Source organism: Pteropus alecto, unplaced genomic scaffold (assembly GCF_000325575.1).
Source record: "Pteropus alecto unplaced genomic scaffold, ASM32557v1 scaffold94, whole genome shotgun sequence".
Taxonomy (NCBI): Eukaryota; Metazoa; Chordata; class Mammalia; order Chiroptera; family Pteropodidae; genus Pteropus; species Pteropus alecto.
In genome coordinates, this window is record NW_006437736.1 from 950,737 (window position 1) to 967,656 (window position 16,920).

Here is a 16,920-nt window from a genome sequence, read left to right on the forward strand (position 1 = left end):
AGAGGCTCAGCATTCAGCACACGCCAGTGGGAATCGGTCTCTGCTCTGCTGCAGTGATGTTAAGCACCGCACCTGCCATTCTCCCCACACACCTGCCTCCCCCTCCGCCCCACTCTTGCTCTCTAAACCTACACACCACATGTAGGGAACAAGCTTTCATTTTGTCTGCTGGTCTTGAAATATACACTCTTCTCCTCAGTGTCATAATGTCGTTGTCTTCCAGGTAGAATGAAGGTGTCTTGACATCACATGCTCACCAAAGTCCTGTTTTAATGTAAACCTAAAACGAAAATATGATCAAATAAAAAGCTAGGTTAAAATCAAGACCAGGGGGAAGTCTGCCAGTGTGAGATTAAGCTAAGAGTTATGCAGATAAAGGTCAAATATAGGAGGGACGATAAGTAGAACCCTTTCATTTTGTTCTAGTTTAAAACACAACTGCAAACCTGTGCAGAAAAATCATGTGGTCAGTGTGGCAATGTTCAAAAGTTAGATTACAAACTAGATTCAGAGTGCAGTAGAAGAGCCTTAGGAGGTGACATTGAGCCATGGAAAACTGAGACTTTAACAACCACACAAGGATCTTAAAGGTAACAGCATTTTCCTTTGAGAAAATTGGAAGTTGAAGGCAGAGATATGTTATGGCTATGTGAAAAGATACAATGCTTAAGCAGGAGATATGTTAGAAGAACACTGGACTAGAATGGATGGGTGTTGAGAGGGCCAGCGTACAAGTGAGTGCTGCGGGTCAGGACTGAGTCAGGGTGTCAGGACGAGGAGGGCGGAAGAGGGGAGTGAGGTAGCATCAGGCTGCCCCGGCTGGGAACCCTAGGAGTCGTTCAGGAGGAGTCACAAAGGAATGAGAAAGTAATTATTTTTAAAGGGGCAGATGTGTGTTTGGATCAGGCTTAGCCATGCTGAATTTACCCAGCTCTCAGGGCTCCCCAAAGCTGTCTGTGTGTGCCCTCCGACATTAGGGTGTGCTGTGGCCATGCTAATCCCCATTTTTTGTTTTATTTCAAATCACACACAGATAGAATCTGCAAACTGCTTCAGATCAAACAGGTCTGATTGTGTGTAAATACATATGTCCTTTTTAATTTTTATTATTAATGGTTGCTTCAGTTCTGCATCAGTGCATGGTTAAAAGCGATACACATCAGCTATTTCATGACTTCATATCTCCAAATGAATTATTTCTCCTCTTTTTTTTTTTTTTTTTGTTTGTTTGTTTGTGCAGTCAGCTGAAGAAATGTTAACATCTCACTCTAAATCTCTCAGTGGAGTCTCTGTTCCCTTCTCTGATATAACAGATGGGTTACTGCTTGTTACAATTATTAACATTGTGGTGTGGGCCAGGGGTAGGGTGGGCAAGATTTACCATTTCTTTGGGCTGGGGAGGGGCCAGTCGTTAGGGTATGGAATGGTTTGTTTGTGCAGTCAGCTGAAGAAATGTTAACATCTCACTCTAAATCTCTCAGTGGAGTCTCTGTTCCCTTCTCTGATATAACAGATGGGTTACTGCTTGTTACAATTATTAACATTGTGGTGTGGGCCAGGGGTAGGGTGGGCAAGATTTACCATTTCTTTGGGCTGGGGAGGGGCCAGTCGTTAGGGTATGGAATGTTAACTCAAGTGGTGACTGACTGTTTCCGTAATACCAGGTCGTTGTGGCTGCACGCTCTAGTAATTGAGGCTGTGTACTTCACCGAGCTTGTGGTAGAGCCTAGGGCAAACCGCTGTCCCAAGAGAATGCTGGGATAGATAGAGTTAGCCATTACGAGTCTGAACGTGGTGATTTTGCTGGTTGTTTTAGCTCCAGATGTTGGCATGCTTAGTTTTTAATGTGATTAATAAATGTGGCGCCATATCCCCTCCCCACGCCTGAACCCTGTCTCTCCTCCCCCTTTCCCCACCCTTGTTCTTTTTGAAAAACTTAAGAAACAGTAATGAAAACCTTGGTGTTTCAAACTGCACTTTGTTCTCATGTTGCATAAAAGACATTACGTTTGGTAGTAGGAGTAAAATTCAAAAAAGTTTCTCAGCCTGGCATCTTTATGCACTCCAAAATCCGGACTCGAAATAAATATCTCTGAATTTTCTTTATATTGTATTTTACATTATGTGATGTATTTTGTTGAATAACCAATTTAAGCAGGAGATGAAATACTTTGCAGCAAGAATACCTCTAAGAGGAATAAATCCACGATATACAATTTAATTTTTCTAATTTGGGGGGAATTATCGATGACTTACCAGAGTAGTTTATAAGGATATTACCTGCTGGTCCTAAACACAGACTCCCTTTAAAGGGCCTCTCTGTAGACCGTTATCATACAGTAATTAGAGTAGTCCCGTCGAAATATCTGCTTTTACAAAAAAATAATTAATGTAGTTTTTCTTAATGCTGATATTCTTCTCGAGCCTTTTGTCAATAAAATGTTTGCACCCCTGTCCTGTTTTCCTGAATTTGAATAGCAGAGAACCCCATCGAATTCACACTCCAGAGTCAGAGTTCACTTACAGCAGAAGGAAACGACCACAGCTAGAGGAAGCTTTTCCCACAGTCTGATCCGTTTTAAATCGTTTTGAGTAATGGTGAGATTGCCCCCAAAGCACTGAGGTCCTGAGGCTTCCTGCAGGCTGAGGAAAGTGAGGGGAGGTGGCTCTGTCAGGACCCTCATACCGAACCTGTTTTTGCAGAATCAGTGCAGTGCGGCCGAAAGCTGTGTTGATTTGATACACTCCCCAGTGTCTGACTTACCGAGAGTCTGGACCATACTTTGGGGCCTCAGAATCCCTTAACCCGTTTCCCGTTTGCCCCAAGAACACTCCCCGGCGGCGCTTGAGGCTGCATTTTCCCCCAAGATGACTCGCGGGTTACAGTCCTAACCTCGCCCCGAGTTTGCCACGAAATATCTCGCTTTTATTATTATTTTCGCATCTCTAGTGTATCGATAGTCTTTGGAAACAAATGACATCATTCTACTTATAGCGTTCTGTTTTTAGTAGTGGTAGTTCCATTTACAAAATATGGTAATTCTCGATGGCTGAAAATGAAGATCCTAGAAAATGTAGCATTCTTATGTGTGATGTAAGAATGGTTCCCGAACAGTTAGACGAAGATTCATTTGATGAATCTGATTTGTGTACACATTTCTGTTGCATTAGGATTAGAGACAAGTTCTGTTTAGAAATAACTCCAAGAACAAGTTTTATATTTTATTTCCACATTGAAAACCAGTCAGATTTGCTTCAGCCTCAAAGAGCATGTTTATGTAAAATTTAATGCTAGCAGCGAGCTGCAGGTTTTTATTTTTATTTTTTTTTTTTTGGTTTTAACTACTTTTATTACCTTGGCTTTAACAATTTTTAAAGATTATTTTGGTGTTTGAGGGAATGCTGGAGACAAACCACATAATGATTGTTTACCACATTATCCTTGTTTACAAAGAAGTTTTATTAAAGATAACACTACTGTAGATGTCACAGTAGCAAACTTTAATTCTAAACTAATGGAACCATCTCTAGTTATAATGAGAAATTGAGCCTTTTAGATTCACATAAAGTTAAAAATTTCAGCTATAATGATTAGCTAGTTTTTTTTAAACAAATACTTTTACTGTTTCATTGCCTTTTTAGAGGTCTTTTAAAAATCAGTTAAAGAGACGCGTTAGTTTATAAATAATGTACATATGCATGTGTACATGTTGCAGCCTGAATGTTCAGCTTTGCCCAAGTCGATCTGGCCTGCCCATTCCCCTAGATCTGCCCAGAATGCGGAGGGAACACGTTGATCACACATAGCCCCCAAGGATGCTTTCTGCCATATCCCTGTCATTACCACCTCATTGTCAGTGTTTGGTAATATTAATTAGAATTTTCTTATTTATGTGAATATCTGTAGAAGAATTTGTAATCGAGAAAGAAGTGTTTACTTTTCTAAATCATTCCGTTGAAGAACAAAGGAATAATATATAACCACTGAGAGCCAATCGGATTTTTTTTAACGTACATTTAAAACTACTTCTGATGACTTTAAGCCGATAAATTTAAAGAGCAAGAGTAAATTTTCCTTCACCATGCAGTTTCTTCAGTTAGAGAAAGCATAAATTATATAAGAAAAAGGCAAGAAGCTTTAGAAGCCTTTATTATTATCAGTCCTAAGACATGATACAGAAGTAAATTTGAAATGTCTTGTGTAGATTTAGTAAAAAGTGAACATTTGAAGGAATAGGAAGTAGAAAGCACGGGGCAGAAAGCTTCAGATGTCCGTGAGAAATAAACACACCTAATATACAGAAATGAAACATGCTGTCGTTCATGAGTGAAATGGTATTGGAATGGACTAGTTGAACATAGTTATATTTGATAAGGAAAAGCAATAATAATTCACACCTGAATTAGATTTAGATAGAATATATGAATTCTAGAAGGGTAAAGAAAAAAGAAAAGGTAGAGCTTGCCACCTGGTAGTGGCCTATTGGTGTGGCAGCTGTGATTGCCTTTGGACTACCCTGTGGATAAGCGTATGGGTTCACCCCGACAGAGCAGACCTTTGTTTGCAGTGTTTGGTTCATCGAAACTGAGCCGAAATCGCAGGACATAAGCATTTGAAATTCTTTAGTGCTGAGAAGGTGTTTGAGCCATTAGAAGAAAAGCTCCTGAGCCTCCTGTGAGTTCAGGTTGTGAGAATCTCAGAATCTTTTAAGGAAGGAGAATAAATGCAATTAAATGCTTTTGGGGGTTGGGAGTGGGGGTGGGGGGGTGTCTTACTCTATTTTATCCAGCCAAAGGAGTCTCAGCCATTTGTATCTGATTTGCCTGAGTCTGAAATACAGATTGGAGTTGGCAGACTTTTTCTACAAAGGGCCAAGTGGTAAATATTTTTGGTTTTGTAGGCCATACGGTCGCTGTCACAACTACTTTCAAAGACAGGTGGCAAGTTACATTGATTCACAGACCGAAGTTTGCCAGCCCCCGGTCTACGCTGGTTTTTCCTTCTGAATATTGTCTGACGAGCTTAGCCTCCTGGCAAATGTGCAGAGTCAATGGAGCACAGCCCTATGTGAACCTTTCTTTTATATACTGTAGTCAGTAAACCAATCCGAGTACACATCAGGGAATCTGAAGTTCACACATATAAATTTAATGTTTCCATTCTTTAATTTATACTTCCCACCAGTCAGATAAAATTCTCCGACTTCCTCTAAATAGTTTCCCTGTTGAAAGTTCCAGCAGAAGTAAGACAGATCCAAACTCATATCTTCATTTCTTAAATTTGAGAACAGGCACTACCAATATGGTTTATTTTAACGACTGTCACAAATTGGAAAGCACATCCCCGCGTTGGGTGGAGCTTACTCTTGTACAGAGGAATAACATGCAGACTGATGCAGTTTGAAACATTCTCTTCCCATGTGTGTGTCTGTGTTTGCGTCTGTCCCTGCGTCTGTCAGTCTGCGTGTGGGTGGGTGTATGTTCATCCGCCCTTCCAGGGGGAGAGGTAGCTGTAAAGTCAGTTCTCTTCTCTCCTGTAGGGCGGATATGCAGCCTACAGATATGCACAGCCCGCTACTGCAACCGCAGCCACGGCTGCTGCAGCCGCTGCTGCCGCTTACAGCGACGGGTACGTACGAACGTCAGCGAGCGCCGCGCCATCCCCAGACGTCCCCCTTCTCCTTCCCCACCTCCAGTGCAGCACCAGGACCCGCGGCTACCCGCACACCTGGGTTTTCTCAGCCTTCTCCTGGTGGCCTCTCCTGCGAGTTGCACATGGCACTGACTCCTCTGCCCCCTCTCTCTTGTTCTCATCTCTTGCCCTAGTTTCCCTCTTTGTCACCTCCAGTTCCCTTCTTTTCCGTCTTAGAGAAGTACTTCAGAATTTTTCAGAGCACCTCATTTAGGAGTAGAAATAGGAAGGTTTTTTCCATTCTGCCAGTTTCCTAACGACCTTCCAAGACCACGTTACTCACAGTCCTCAGCACAGTAAACCCTTTAAGCTTTTTGGATCCCTCTCTTTTCTTCCTCTCCCTGATTGTATTTCTTCTTTCCAGTTATGGCAGGGTGTACACAGCCGACCCTTACCATGCCCTTGCCCCTGCCGCTAGCTATGGAGTTGGCGCTGTGGTAAGTATATGTACTGTTTTTTAAAAAATAGTTTACTCCTTGTAACGTTTACCTACAGACTCAAAAGATCCAGGGCAGTAATAAGTTTAGCCCATCTTCCATTGCCAAAGTATCAAGACCACAGAGGACTGTCTGAGGATTTCATATCACTTTCTTTCCCTGTGTGTTGTCGTTCGAGCCACACTGCCTGGTTAAGGGCAGCAGAAAGGAGCAAATAGTGACATTGTGCCTTGAGTAATGGCATTGTTTGGGAGAGAAGGACGGGAACAACAGGTCGCTGTTTTATATTGGCGCAAACGTTAGATGCAGACCTGTCGCGTAGTTTTGTTGGTAGGTGTTAGCAAAAGCTTCAGGGCATAAGACTCCTCAATTTTCGCTGTAAGCTTTTCAGAAAACCTTAATGTGTATAAGTTTCAAACGCAGATGCCAAAGGATGTGTCTGCTGTTCCTCGGCCTTCTGGTAGATAGAACTACCAAGTGAATGCCTTGTAAAGGTATTTTATAAGTAACATCTGTGACGAAATATGGTATTTTAATAGAAGTAAAGAAAAAAATCCACAGAGCTCATCTAGAATAACCTCCCCTAACCAAACACGAATCCTCACCGCATTGTTTTTGAGTTGGCCTGGACGCCTCCATGCCCAGTCATCGGGACTGGCTCAGGCAAAGACAGGCCTTTCCGCATGACACCTCCCAGTGCCAGACATTCTCTGCCTACACGTGGACGAAGATTTTCAAGAGGGAGGCAGAATGATGTCAAATTTTAGACTTACAGGAATTTATAAATAAATAAAATTGTCTCCCTAAAAAAAAAAAGACTTAAAGGAATTTGAGTGAATGCGTCCTTGTCTCACACTAAATTTCCACTAATGAAGATTTGTGGGAGGAAGTAATAGGGTCCGGGGGAAGGGTGCGTATTAGAATTGATGCAATTTAATTGTTGGAGTTCCTGAGGTTTTATTTAGTGCTAACATGATGTAAGTCCTGTACTAAAAGAATGACCCAAGGAGAGCTATGTTCCTAGGGAACTTTTATTTGAAAAGAGAAGCCCTTCGATAAATAAAACAAAGGAATAAAGCCCAGTTAAAACCCCCAGTGATAATATACATGTAAATTTGGATATATCAAAAAAAAAACAAGCTATCGGTATCTTTTCCAGATTATATAGGAAACATTATTAGTTGAGAGATTGATGACGGGTTTAAATCCAGCACCACCTCAAACATAGGCTATGACAGAGATAGTGGTCAGAATTGACAGGTAATACGTAAGAAGGTAAAATCAATGTGCTTTAGGTCACAATTGTAGTGATGCGACCAAGGTAAGCAAAGACCCCTGCTTTAAAAACCACACTATGTACAGGCCAGTTTTGAACTGTATTGTGTTCTCCTTCTGTGCTAATTCATGGAAATATTGAAATAAACCATTATCACACTCTCTCCCTGAGAATCTCTCCCTGAGGTTCGCAATAAATATTGTGGACTCTTGTTTGAGCAGATTAGAGGCAGAAGTTGGTTTCCTGGCTTCACTGTACCAGGCATCACCTAATCAGTTGTTCTGAAGCTTCTAAGGAAGCAGTTTTCCAAATCCCTCCTCAGGACAGTTGTCTTCATTTTTAATGCTTCTCTCATCAACCTTTTAACCATTTTTATGTCTTTAATTACTGCAGGCGAGTTTATACCGAGGTGGCTACAGCCGATTTGCCCCCTACTGAAGTGACGTGAGACCCCGCAAGTGGGACAGCCCCCCAGTTCACGAGGCCCGGCTATTGCAATATTTACTAGTAGAGGAACTCTATAGCACGATGAAGAGGAAAAACAAACAGACAAACAAACAAACAAAAAAAAACACAAAAAAAGAGAGAATACTTTTTTATACCTCACTATGTTCTTTGAATATGTATTTTTCCTTTAAATTTCTGCCTTTAATTCTTTTGTTCCAAAGATTGTGCATTTTTTTCTTTTTTTTTTTCTTTTTTTTTTAACTGTGGTAAAAAAAAAAAAAAAATAATGCATTTCCATGTCTGTATGTCCGTGCTTAGCTTATTCTATCAATCACGGAAGAGGCAGTTAATGAGGAAGGAGAGACGTAAGGAGCTGATAAATGCAATCTGATCAGAAATCAGACAATAACCAAAGTGCGTCTGGTGCTGAACGGCTGGGGGACAAGCAGAAGCGGAAGAGATCTTTCTGCAGCAGGATATTCTTCTAGTCTTCTGAGTTTCTGGTCTTTGGCAGGCAATTCTGACTGGCTGTGGCTGGAATCCACATGCTGATAGAGGATAGGAATTTGTGCTTGCAAAGCAGGAGAATTAAAAAGAGACACTTTCCTCTCTTCTTCCCTCCTGTCTTCTTCGTTCTTCTTACAGGCATCTTACGTGCACAGCCTGAGACAGTTGGCACAGTTTTTGGAATTATAGTATTAATATTTCCAAACGTGCTCTCAGACTGTGGATAATAAACACCTCATTAGGAAACCAATCTCAGAATGAACTCGGGGGTATGAAAATAATCATTTTTTTCCTTTCCTGTCACCCTAGCACTCCTTTAATTGAACCAAGCTTAGTTCATCTATCCTTTTATTAGCACCCTGTTCCCATGTCCTCAAGATTCAGGAATTTAGGACCCAGGGACAGAAGAACAAGTAGCCAGTGGCCAGATTTCCTCCAGGTATCTGGGCACAGCTTGAGGACTGGCAGCGCAAATTGTCGAGAAGCCAGTAAAGAGGGTGAAGAAGAGAAAGGGATATTAGACCGTGTCCGGCAAGGCTCCGTGACATTCCCAGTCTTTCTCTTGCGTCAGAAAGTCAGTGCAAAGAATAGAACATGTACTGAAGGCTCCGCTGGCGGAAAGTAAAGCACCGAGTCCTAGGTCGGCTGTCCCTGGAGGTTCTGGTGAGTCGGACGTGAAAGGGCAGGCAAAGGCACTTTGTACCAGCTCCAAAGCCATAGGAATCTCATCTTCCAGAGCCTTTATGAGTCACTTTCGCTTTCCACACCTTGAGCCTTCGTGGCCATTCCACCCAGCTTCTCATTACCCTCCAAAGACCCCCAGCTGAGCACCTGGACCACTTGGTGGGCACGAACACTACAGACCATAAGATTGGAGCCCCTGGGGTCGCTCCCCTCCCGTGTTGGGAGGAGGGTCTGAACTGGTCAGAAGGAGTCATGTGGTGGCAATGGCGGTGAGTCACTGCTCTTGCTATCTGGCTTCAGTTCTTTATATATATATACATATATATATTCATTCAAGGTAGGGGAGAGACAGTTTCTCTTCTAGCTATTAGCCGTTAATGGTAAAAGCAAGGGTCCTGCAGCATTTCCAAAATGAAGGCATTAGGAAATAGAAAAGCACGGTCTGTTTGGCTCCCTGGCCTGGTCACATTGGTACTAGGGTGACCTCTCACCCGAGGGATAGCTGCTAAAGGGAGTAATTCAGAGACATGGAGCTTCCAGCTTGTTAGGGCTTTGCTTTTGGTTTGGTTTTTTTTACTTCTGCCTCCACACATTCTTGACTGATTCGTGTCCCTGAATTAAAATGACTGACACATGACAGCATCAAGCATTTCTGTAAGCAGAGTAATGTATCTGGGAAGGACTGGCCTGTCGTGTATAATACATATCTCTCCCCCTTGGGAATCCTCTCCCCTGAAACGGGGAGACAGCAAGAAAGCTGGAGGCCTCGATGCAATCTTATCGATTCTGGGGAGGAATGCGTAGGATAGGGGACTCCAGACAGCCCGGTCCATAGGCCACTTTTTAAGGGTTCCCCTCCCCAAGCCAAAGTTTGGTTTGTTGCTGTTAAGACAATTTTTGTTGCATGTATATAAATATTTTAGTTAGAGGAGGGGCAACGGGATGTGGGGCTCTCAGTTCTAGGGAGTGGGGGCAGGGACGATTTTTTTCTTTTGCTTTTGTTTTGAGGGAGAGCTTTTACTGACTAAAGAAACAGAAATTTCCGGTCACGTTTAAATAGGGGCCATTCTCACAAAATGGCAAGCCACTACTCGGTGGAAACAAGGCCAAATGCTAAATGGTGTGTCCGCAGCAGGGGAGAATAGGGCGATGAGTTTAAGAGTCTTCTCTTTTCCAGGAGGAGATAAAGGATGATGGGAAAGGTAGAGAAGGCGGCTTCCACAGCCCTTTATAAGAGGCAGAAGCTTGAGCTTGAGGTAGCTTTTGCGTGTTTCAGTTCAGCTGGTTCTGGCTGAGGACCCCGAGGGCAAGCTCCATGTTTTCCAGTGGCTTCTGCGCTTCCAGGCACGGTTCTAGTACTGCTTCCTCCAGCTCCCCTTCCCGAGAAAGACTGAATAGAGTTCTGCTCTCCACTGAAGGGCCTTTGGTTTTCCGTGTCAGCACTGGGAATTAGGGCTCTCACAGGCACCTAGGTTTGACGATATCCCCCGCCCATACCTTTGAACTTTGAGACTCAATGCAGCCGATTTCACTAGAGGCAGGTTCCCCAAAGCACCGGTGCATGCAGATCCCTGACTCTGGTTCCCACTGGACTAAGCAACAAAGAGAGTCTGGCATCTTGTGAGTTCGTTAGAGGATGCTGGTTGATAATTCCAAAAAGCTTACTGATGCTGAATCACAGTACGGGGATGATTTCGACAGCTTTACTTGAGCTTGTGATGTGGACTTTCTAAGCATCTTACTCTTCGAAGCTGGGCTCCTTTAAGGAGACCAGAAGTCTAGTGAAAACCTTTATCCGAATATCTGCCTTTCAACCCAGAGAGCTGTCCTTAGGTCTTCTCCCGATTTCCTGCGTTAGTAGTTCAGCTCCCATTAACCCGGATCAGCCTTTGTGATTCATCACTTTTCAGGCGCTCAGGTTTTACAAAACCTGCTATCAGCATCATCCTCCAGCAGCCCCAGTCAGATTGAGCCAATTTTATTTTTCTTGGAACATAAAAAAAACTGGGGCTCAACTCTTAGTTTAAGGGGAGCTAGTGGAGAGCTGTTCCGTGAAAATCAATAAGAGCGGCTTTTCCTCAAAAGCGTGGCTCCTCGGGCCGAACCGCTTAGTTTAGGTTTCGCCTTCCTGGAGATGTAGCAGGTAGTCGGAGAATCACCGTCACCCATGACTAGTCGCATAGCCTCCAGATAGGAGGGAGGTGTCAGCTTGGGATGGAAGCACCCCAAGGATTTGCAAGAAGGGCTTGAGAACCCCCTTCCCTCTGGCAGGAGAACGAGGCCAATCAAGGGACGGTCTGGAAGGCACTAGATGTGTACAGAGGGAAAAGGGGACACTTCGAGCCCTGCCCGTTTGCCAGGTCCAGTCGCTCCTCTGCTGCTTGCAGCCCTCTGGCACAGTGACATTTGCAGAACTGCAGGTTATTTTTTCCCCCAGATAATAGGAGGAAAGGGACTTTGGGGGGTGGGGAAGGGGTAGTCGTGTTTTAAAAGCATAAGTTACCTGTTTGCACTGTTTTAAGGTAGGAAAAAAATAGTGGGCAAGGTGAGCATCAGACGTAAATTTGTGTTTTTTTATTTTGTCATGCTCTTGAAAATGTTTGACCATTTGTAATAGACACCAGTGAAACTTGATTCTCCGTTGCATAAAACACTTTTTTTTTCTTTTTTGAAATGTCGACCCTCGTCTCTCCCTCCCTCCCTCCCTCCGCACTTCTTTCATACCTGCTTTACTGATCAGCCAGGCAGTAGCCATCGAGAGCTAGACGGAGCAAGAAGCAGGGCCCTTCCCAAGTGGGCCCTGGCTGTCCCAAGCCAGCGGGCGCCCTCTGGTCAGGGTGTGCGGTGGAGTCCCCGGCACCCGTCTTTCAAGTGAAACTCGCAGACCAGACTACGTACAGCAGGGTCTCAGATTCCTGAATCCGATGCTCTTGGAGTGAGGAGCCGAGGCGTGGAGGGGAGCCCTCGAGTGTCGCGTTGGCTGTAGTAGCTGAGTTCTCGTCCACGTTACCGGCACTGTAGCCAGTTACAGTTTACTCAGGAAAACGGTAGATCAATTCAGCCATGGTAGTGCTGGTTGGCAGGGATTGGTAACTGAGAGAACTGCTCATCAGCCAGAACTCAAGCCTTGCCTTTAAGGAGACTGCCAGCGAGGCGCTTGGGCCTCCGTCTGGTGGTCACGTGCGTGCCAGCGTTGTGAGGGCTCAGCTCACGCTGGCAAGCAGAACGGGGACATCGCTTCTCTCTCCTCCTCCCCACCCCCCACCCCGTTATGGACACCAGATTCCCAGGGGGTCCATGAGTTTTTGAATTTTTAAAAAATCTTTTCAGTTTGGTTTTCCCGGGGACTGATAAGTGCTTTAAGCAATGTCTATGCCCCATCAAGACTCCCAGCTTAGGCATTTTCTTGTATTTTTCTGTTCACAGTATTTGTGTGTGTGTGTGTGTGTGTATGTGTGTGTGTGTGTGCGTGTGCGTGTGTGCTTATTTTGGCAGCTCATTTTGGCTGTATTATATATCGAGTGATGAATTGATCCTCTTTTTTTTTCCCTGAGGGATATGAATTGTTTTTTCTTGTGTTATAATTCTGCTTGTGAGTAGCTGGAGCAACCTGGGGCTGACACAGTAAGCTAGGGCTGCAGAGTGTGGAGAGCCAGGGGGTCACTTGTCCCTGACAGGCTGGCCTACCAGAGTCTCTTCGCGCTTCAGTCCAAGTCTTTACAAGGCTAAAAACGCCACAAAACCTCTTCCTCCCCACCCCTCACACCCCTCCCGTGGCAGGGACTGAACCATCCCTCCGCGCAACGTGCGGTTTCTCCAGCCCCGTCCCATTGTCATGGCAAAACAGGTACCTTTGGGGCTTGGGGGCATCACCTGGGATGCTTGTATAATTGACCACCTCGCCTTCTCTCCCAACTTCCCCCCCAGAATCACTTCCTAGGACACCCGAGCTGCTTGCCCAGGGTCCTGTTTCCCTGCGAACTCCAGAGAAGCACCCCAGGGCTTTGTGACAGTCTCCGATCCCCTCCCCTTCTCGTTAAGAATCATATTGTATAGTAGCTTTCAGACCATACAGTATTCATTGGGTTACTCTTATTATCAAGTAGCTGGAATTGTGAAGGTCGGAGTAGTTAGATCTTTAGCTTTTATTCCTTATTTTTTTGTATTACTATCCATGTGTATAAATTATTGATCATGTTGCTGGCTTTTATAAACTCTAAGCAAGGGAGGAGCACTGCCTCTGCCTTTGCAAATGGTAATGAAGCACTGTTTTTAAATAAAAGAGAGAAACACCATTCTTTGGCCTGTGTGTGTCGATCCTGATTCCCGTTGCCTCCCTTGGAGGCTCGAAAGATACAACTTGGATTTGACTTATTGGGATGGAAAAAGGAGGCGGCGAATGGGGCAGCGCTTCCTGGTGAGCCGGGACGTCAGTGAGGCCGAAGGCGGGAGCTGCGGGCGCCTCTGTCTGCAGCGTCCTCCAGCTCGTGAGCTCTACCGAATCTACACACCTACTTGGGTGCACACCCCTTCCTTCCCCTTCTGCTCTGGAAGAAGCGTGCTCCCTGTCAGGACCGACCCCGCACCTGTGCTGTGCATCCCACCCTTTCCCGCCTTCTCGGGGACCTTGCCTCGTGCCCTCCTGCGTGGTTGACCTTTTCCTCTCTTAGGCCCGATGGCGTTTAAACATGCTTAAATCTCTTTAGCATGTTTAAAAATTTTGCAAGATCTCAAGCCCTCTCCTTCATGGCAAACTTCTAGAATAAGCTTCCGCCTGCTAAATCCACTTACTCGCTCTTCACCCTGCTGCCTCCTGGCTTCTCCTTCCAGGTCCCCAAAACGGCCCCCTTGTGACGACAGCAAATGGACAAAGGGACGCTTCTGGGTGTATATAACTAATGACATTCAGCTCTGCCGAGTGTTCTCAAGGCCCACCTGCATGTGGAACTGTGACAGGCCAGGGGGAGTGAGTTCCTGCACCACCGCCACCCAGAGCAAGGGAGCATGCCTGGCCTCGGCTCCTTAGCTGGTCTCCCCCTGGTCTCCCCAGCCCCACCCACCGCCTGTGTCTGGTCTCAGCCGCTCTTACGATGTAAATTGCGTCGTGAGGTGCCCTCATACAAAACGTGCCCTTGTCATTGTCAAGTCCTTCCCGATCTGTGAGGCCCTGGGTGACATGCCCCCTCCTGGTTTGTTTACGTGTCTAGCCGGACTGGAATGGAAGCGCTGGGCATCAGGAACTGTGGTCTGTTCACTGCTGTATCTGTCTCCCATGCCTGGCAATATAAGCATTTAATAAACCTTTGTTGAATTTTTTCAGTTTTTTGCACAGAGCGGTACAGTTTGCACCCTGCCTTCCTCCGTATTGCCGCCCCCGATAGCAGTAGCGGACACTCCAGAGCACTGAGGGTCCTTACAGAATGTGGGTTCAGTCTGCCCTGTGCCCCGAGGCGGGTGCTTGGGCTGGGGCGTCCCTCCTGGGGTCTCGGCTCCTGCACATCTCACTGGGCCTGCCACCGGCAAAGCCCTGACCACCCTTCCCCCGGGCCGTCCTGGGGGCTGTGTCTGCAGCAGGTAACCTTGAGGAAGGAGGCAATGCATCCCTCCAGGACAAAGGACAGTCTCGCTCACTACCTGCCAAGGAAGGTGGACGCTCAGGATTCCCCAGCTGCAATGCAGACCAAATGCACGCCCAGCGTCCACCCAGGCCATGCCAGCCTCCGCACACCCCGTGGGGCTGGGGCCCAAGGGGAGCCGTGTCTGTGCTGACGCTCCTGCTGCCCGCTGCGCCATGAGCAGTGAAGCCCTTTGTCTCCGACCCAGTCTCGTGTCTTCCGCCAGAGCCCATGAAACAGGAACCTGACACCTGACGTGTCGGAAGCACTCAGTAAGTTCTCTGTCAGACGAAGCCTGGTGACCGCTGCTTCCGGTACCTTCCTCCAGTCAGTCCATCCTCTGCACTTTGATCTGGATGCTCCTAAAATAAATGTGACCGTATCGTTTGACCATATCCAAATTCTTGAGAATTTCTCATTTTCTAGAGTCCAAAATCCAAATTCCGGAAGTGGCACTAAAGGTCCCCCGCACGGGACTCGGGACTGAGGCCACCTTGCCCACCTGGTTTCTGTACGAGCGGTCTCTGCCCTGCTGTCACCAGGGCCTGTCCCCCAGACAAGCTGTGCTTGCTCACCCCTTGTCTCTGCTCCTCTACCCCCTCCAGGTGAAGGTGTCCTCAACCTCAGGGCTCTGTTGGGATGTCACTTCTTGACCTGCTACCGGGCTGAGTAGGGCCGGCCTCTGGCCAGGCCTGAGAGCATCCAAAGACGTGTCTTATTGGCTTGAACCCCTTCCATTCGTGAAACTCTTCCTGTTTGACAGACTTCATGAGGCTTTTCCTTGACCTAAGCTCAGCCCAGCCCTGCAGCATTCATTAATCCCACAAACACCGGTGCTGACATGGAGCCGTGCACTGGCATCACTTCGACATAAGCTGAGTTTTCTGTCAGGGAACGTGTGCCCGCATTTCCCCCACCAGTCAGAGCTTCCAGAGATCGAAGGACGGAGTCTTCGTACCCTGCCTTCCACCTGTTTGCCCTCAAGGCCATCTGTGGCCCGGCTCCCTCACACCTTGCTGGGGCACCTGCCGGAGCTCCCATCACGCAACGCATACAGAAGGTGCCATGGAGACACACAGACGGGCACACAGCCAGAGATACGACAGGCACAGACACAGGGTGTGCTTCTGAGAATGAAACCCAACTTAGTGCCCGGAGATTTTACGTAAAACGCAGGACGACTTCAAGACCCCGTCAGAAAGGTGGTACCCTGCCTGCCTCGGGCTCCCGCTTCTGTGTCTGCACCGAGGGTGCTGGGACTGCACCTCATGCCCTCACCCTCCATGCTCCCGCGCTGCCGGTGGCTGCTGTGAGGACAACCAACTGCGTGCTCTTGGGGTCGGAGAGAGGACTGGATCGCAAGGGGAACCACCCAGGCTTCTGCGTCTCTGGGCCCTAGCAAACTGCGGGCTCTCGGTCAAGTCTGTGCCTGCCGGCCCCACAACTCCCCATTTGCGAGCTGCTCAGAGGAGCAGCTGTTCCGTGGGACCCCTCCCAACGCCTAATGCTGATTCCATATTGTCGGTAATAGGACTTACCCCCGCCCCCCATGGGTCCCAGGAACGAGGACCGTGAGGTCATGCATTCCCACCCAAAGGTCTGCCTTCCTCGTGGAGCCAAGTTTCTTCTCTAAGGCGAATGACAGGCCTGTGCACCCCATGGGCCCTGCAAGAAGCCTCAGGGGAGCGGTGACGCCAACACTTCGACCGAGTGGTATCAAAAGCTGACACCACACCACCCATTAACTCGTTGGGAAAATGACGCATCAATTTTGGAAACTACCCGACCTGGTTCTAGGCCATATGTTGTTGGAGGTTCTCAACCAAAGGTGTCAATCAGAACCACCATTTCCAAACCGAGGCCGCACGCCCAGAGGTTCTGACTCGGCTGGCCTAGTGCCGGCTGGGCGTCTGGGTTTTGTAAAGGGGCCAAAGTCGCCGCTAACGTGCACCCTGCCCGGAAACCGCCACGGTAAGAGAGTTCGGATCCCTCACAGGCCGGAGGCGGACATGATCTCCAGAGATAAAAGCCCATTCAAAAAGGCTGGCATTGCTGTCTCAACATCAGGTCATTGCCACAGACGTGCCCCAGTAGCTAGTGTGAGTTGGAGGGGCATGCGAGGGCTCTGTACTTCCCACTCAATTTTGCTCGAAAACTGCTCTGTAAAATAAAGACTTCATTAAAAAGAAACTGCAGGGAAGGAGGCAGCCCAGCTCTCGAGGGGCCAGTGACCAGCTACGTTCATGCTTCTGTGCATCTCGC

General features: G+C 46.8%; 1 protein-coding gene across 15 annotated transcripts in view; it reads left to right on the forward strand.

The window, feature by feature from the left end:
- Positions 1 to 13,338, forward strand: part of RBFOX2 (RNA binding fox-1 homolog 2) — a 164,185-nt gene extending 150,847 nt beyond the window's left edge. For 14 of the 15 annotated variants that reach the window (XM_025048801.1, XM_025048799.1, XM_025048798.1 and 11 more), the window contains 3 exons: positions 5,541 to 5,629; positions 6,057 to 6,129; positions 7,799 to 13,338. In XM_025048801.1, the coding sequence (XP_024904569.1) occupies positions 5,541 to 5,629; positions 6,057 to 6,129; positions 7,799 to 7,843 (207 nt within the window). In that variant the 3' untranslated portion in view covers positions 7,844 to 13,338. Of the gene's footprint in view, positions 1 to 5,540; positions 5,630 to 6,056; positions 6,130 to 7,798 lie in introns of those variants that run through there. The other variant, XM_025048800.1, reaches the window with a different exon arrangement.
- Positions 13,339 to 16,920: the final 3,582 nt, after the last annotated feature.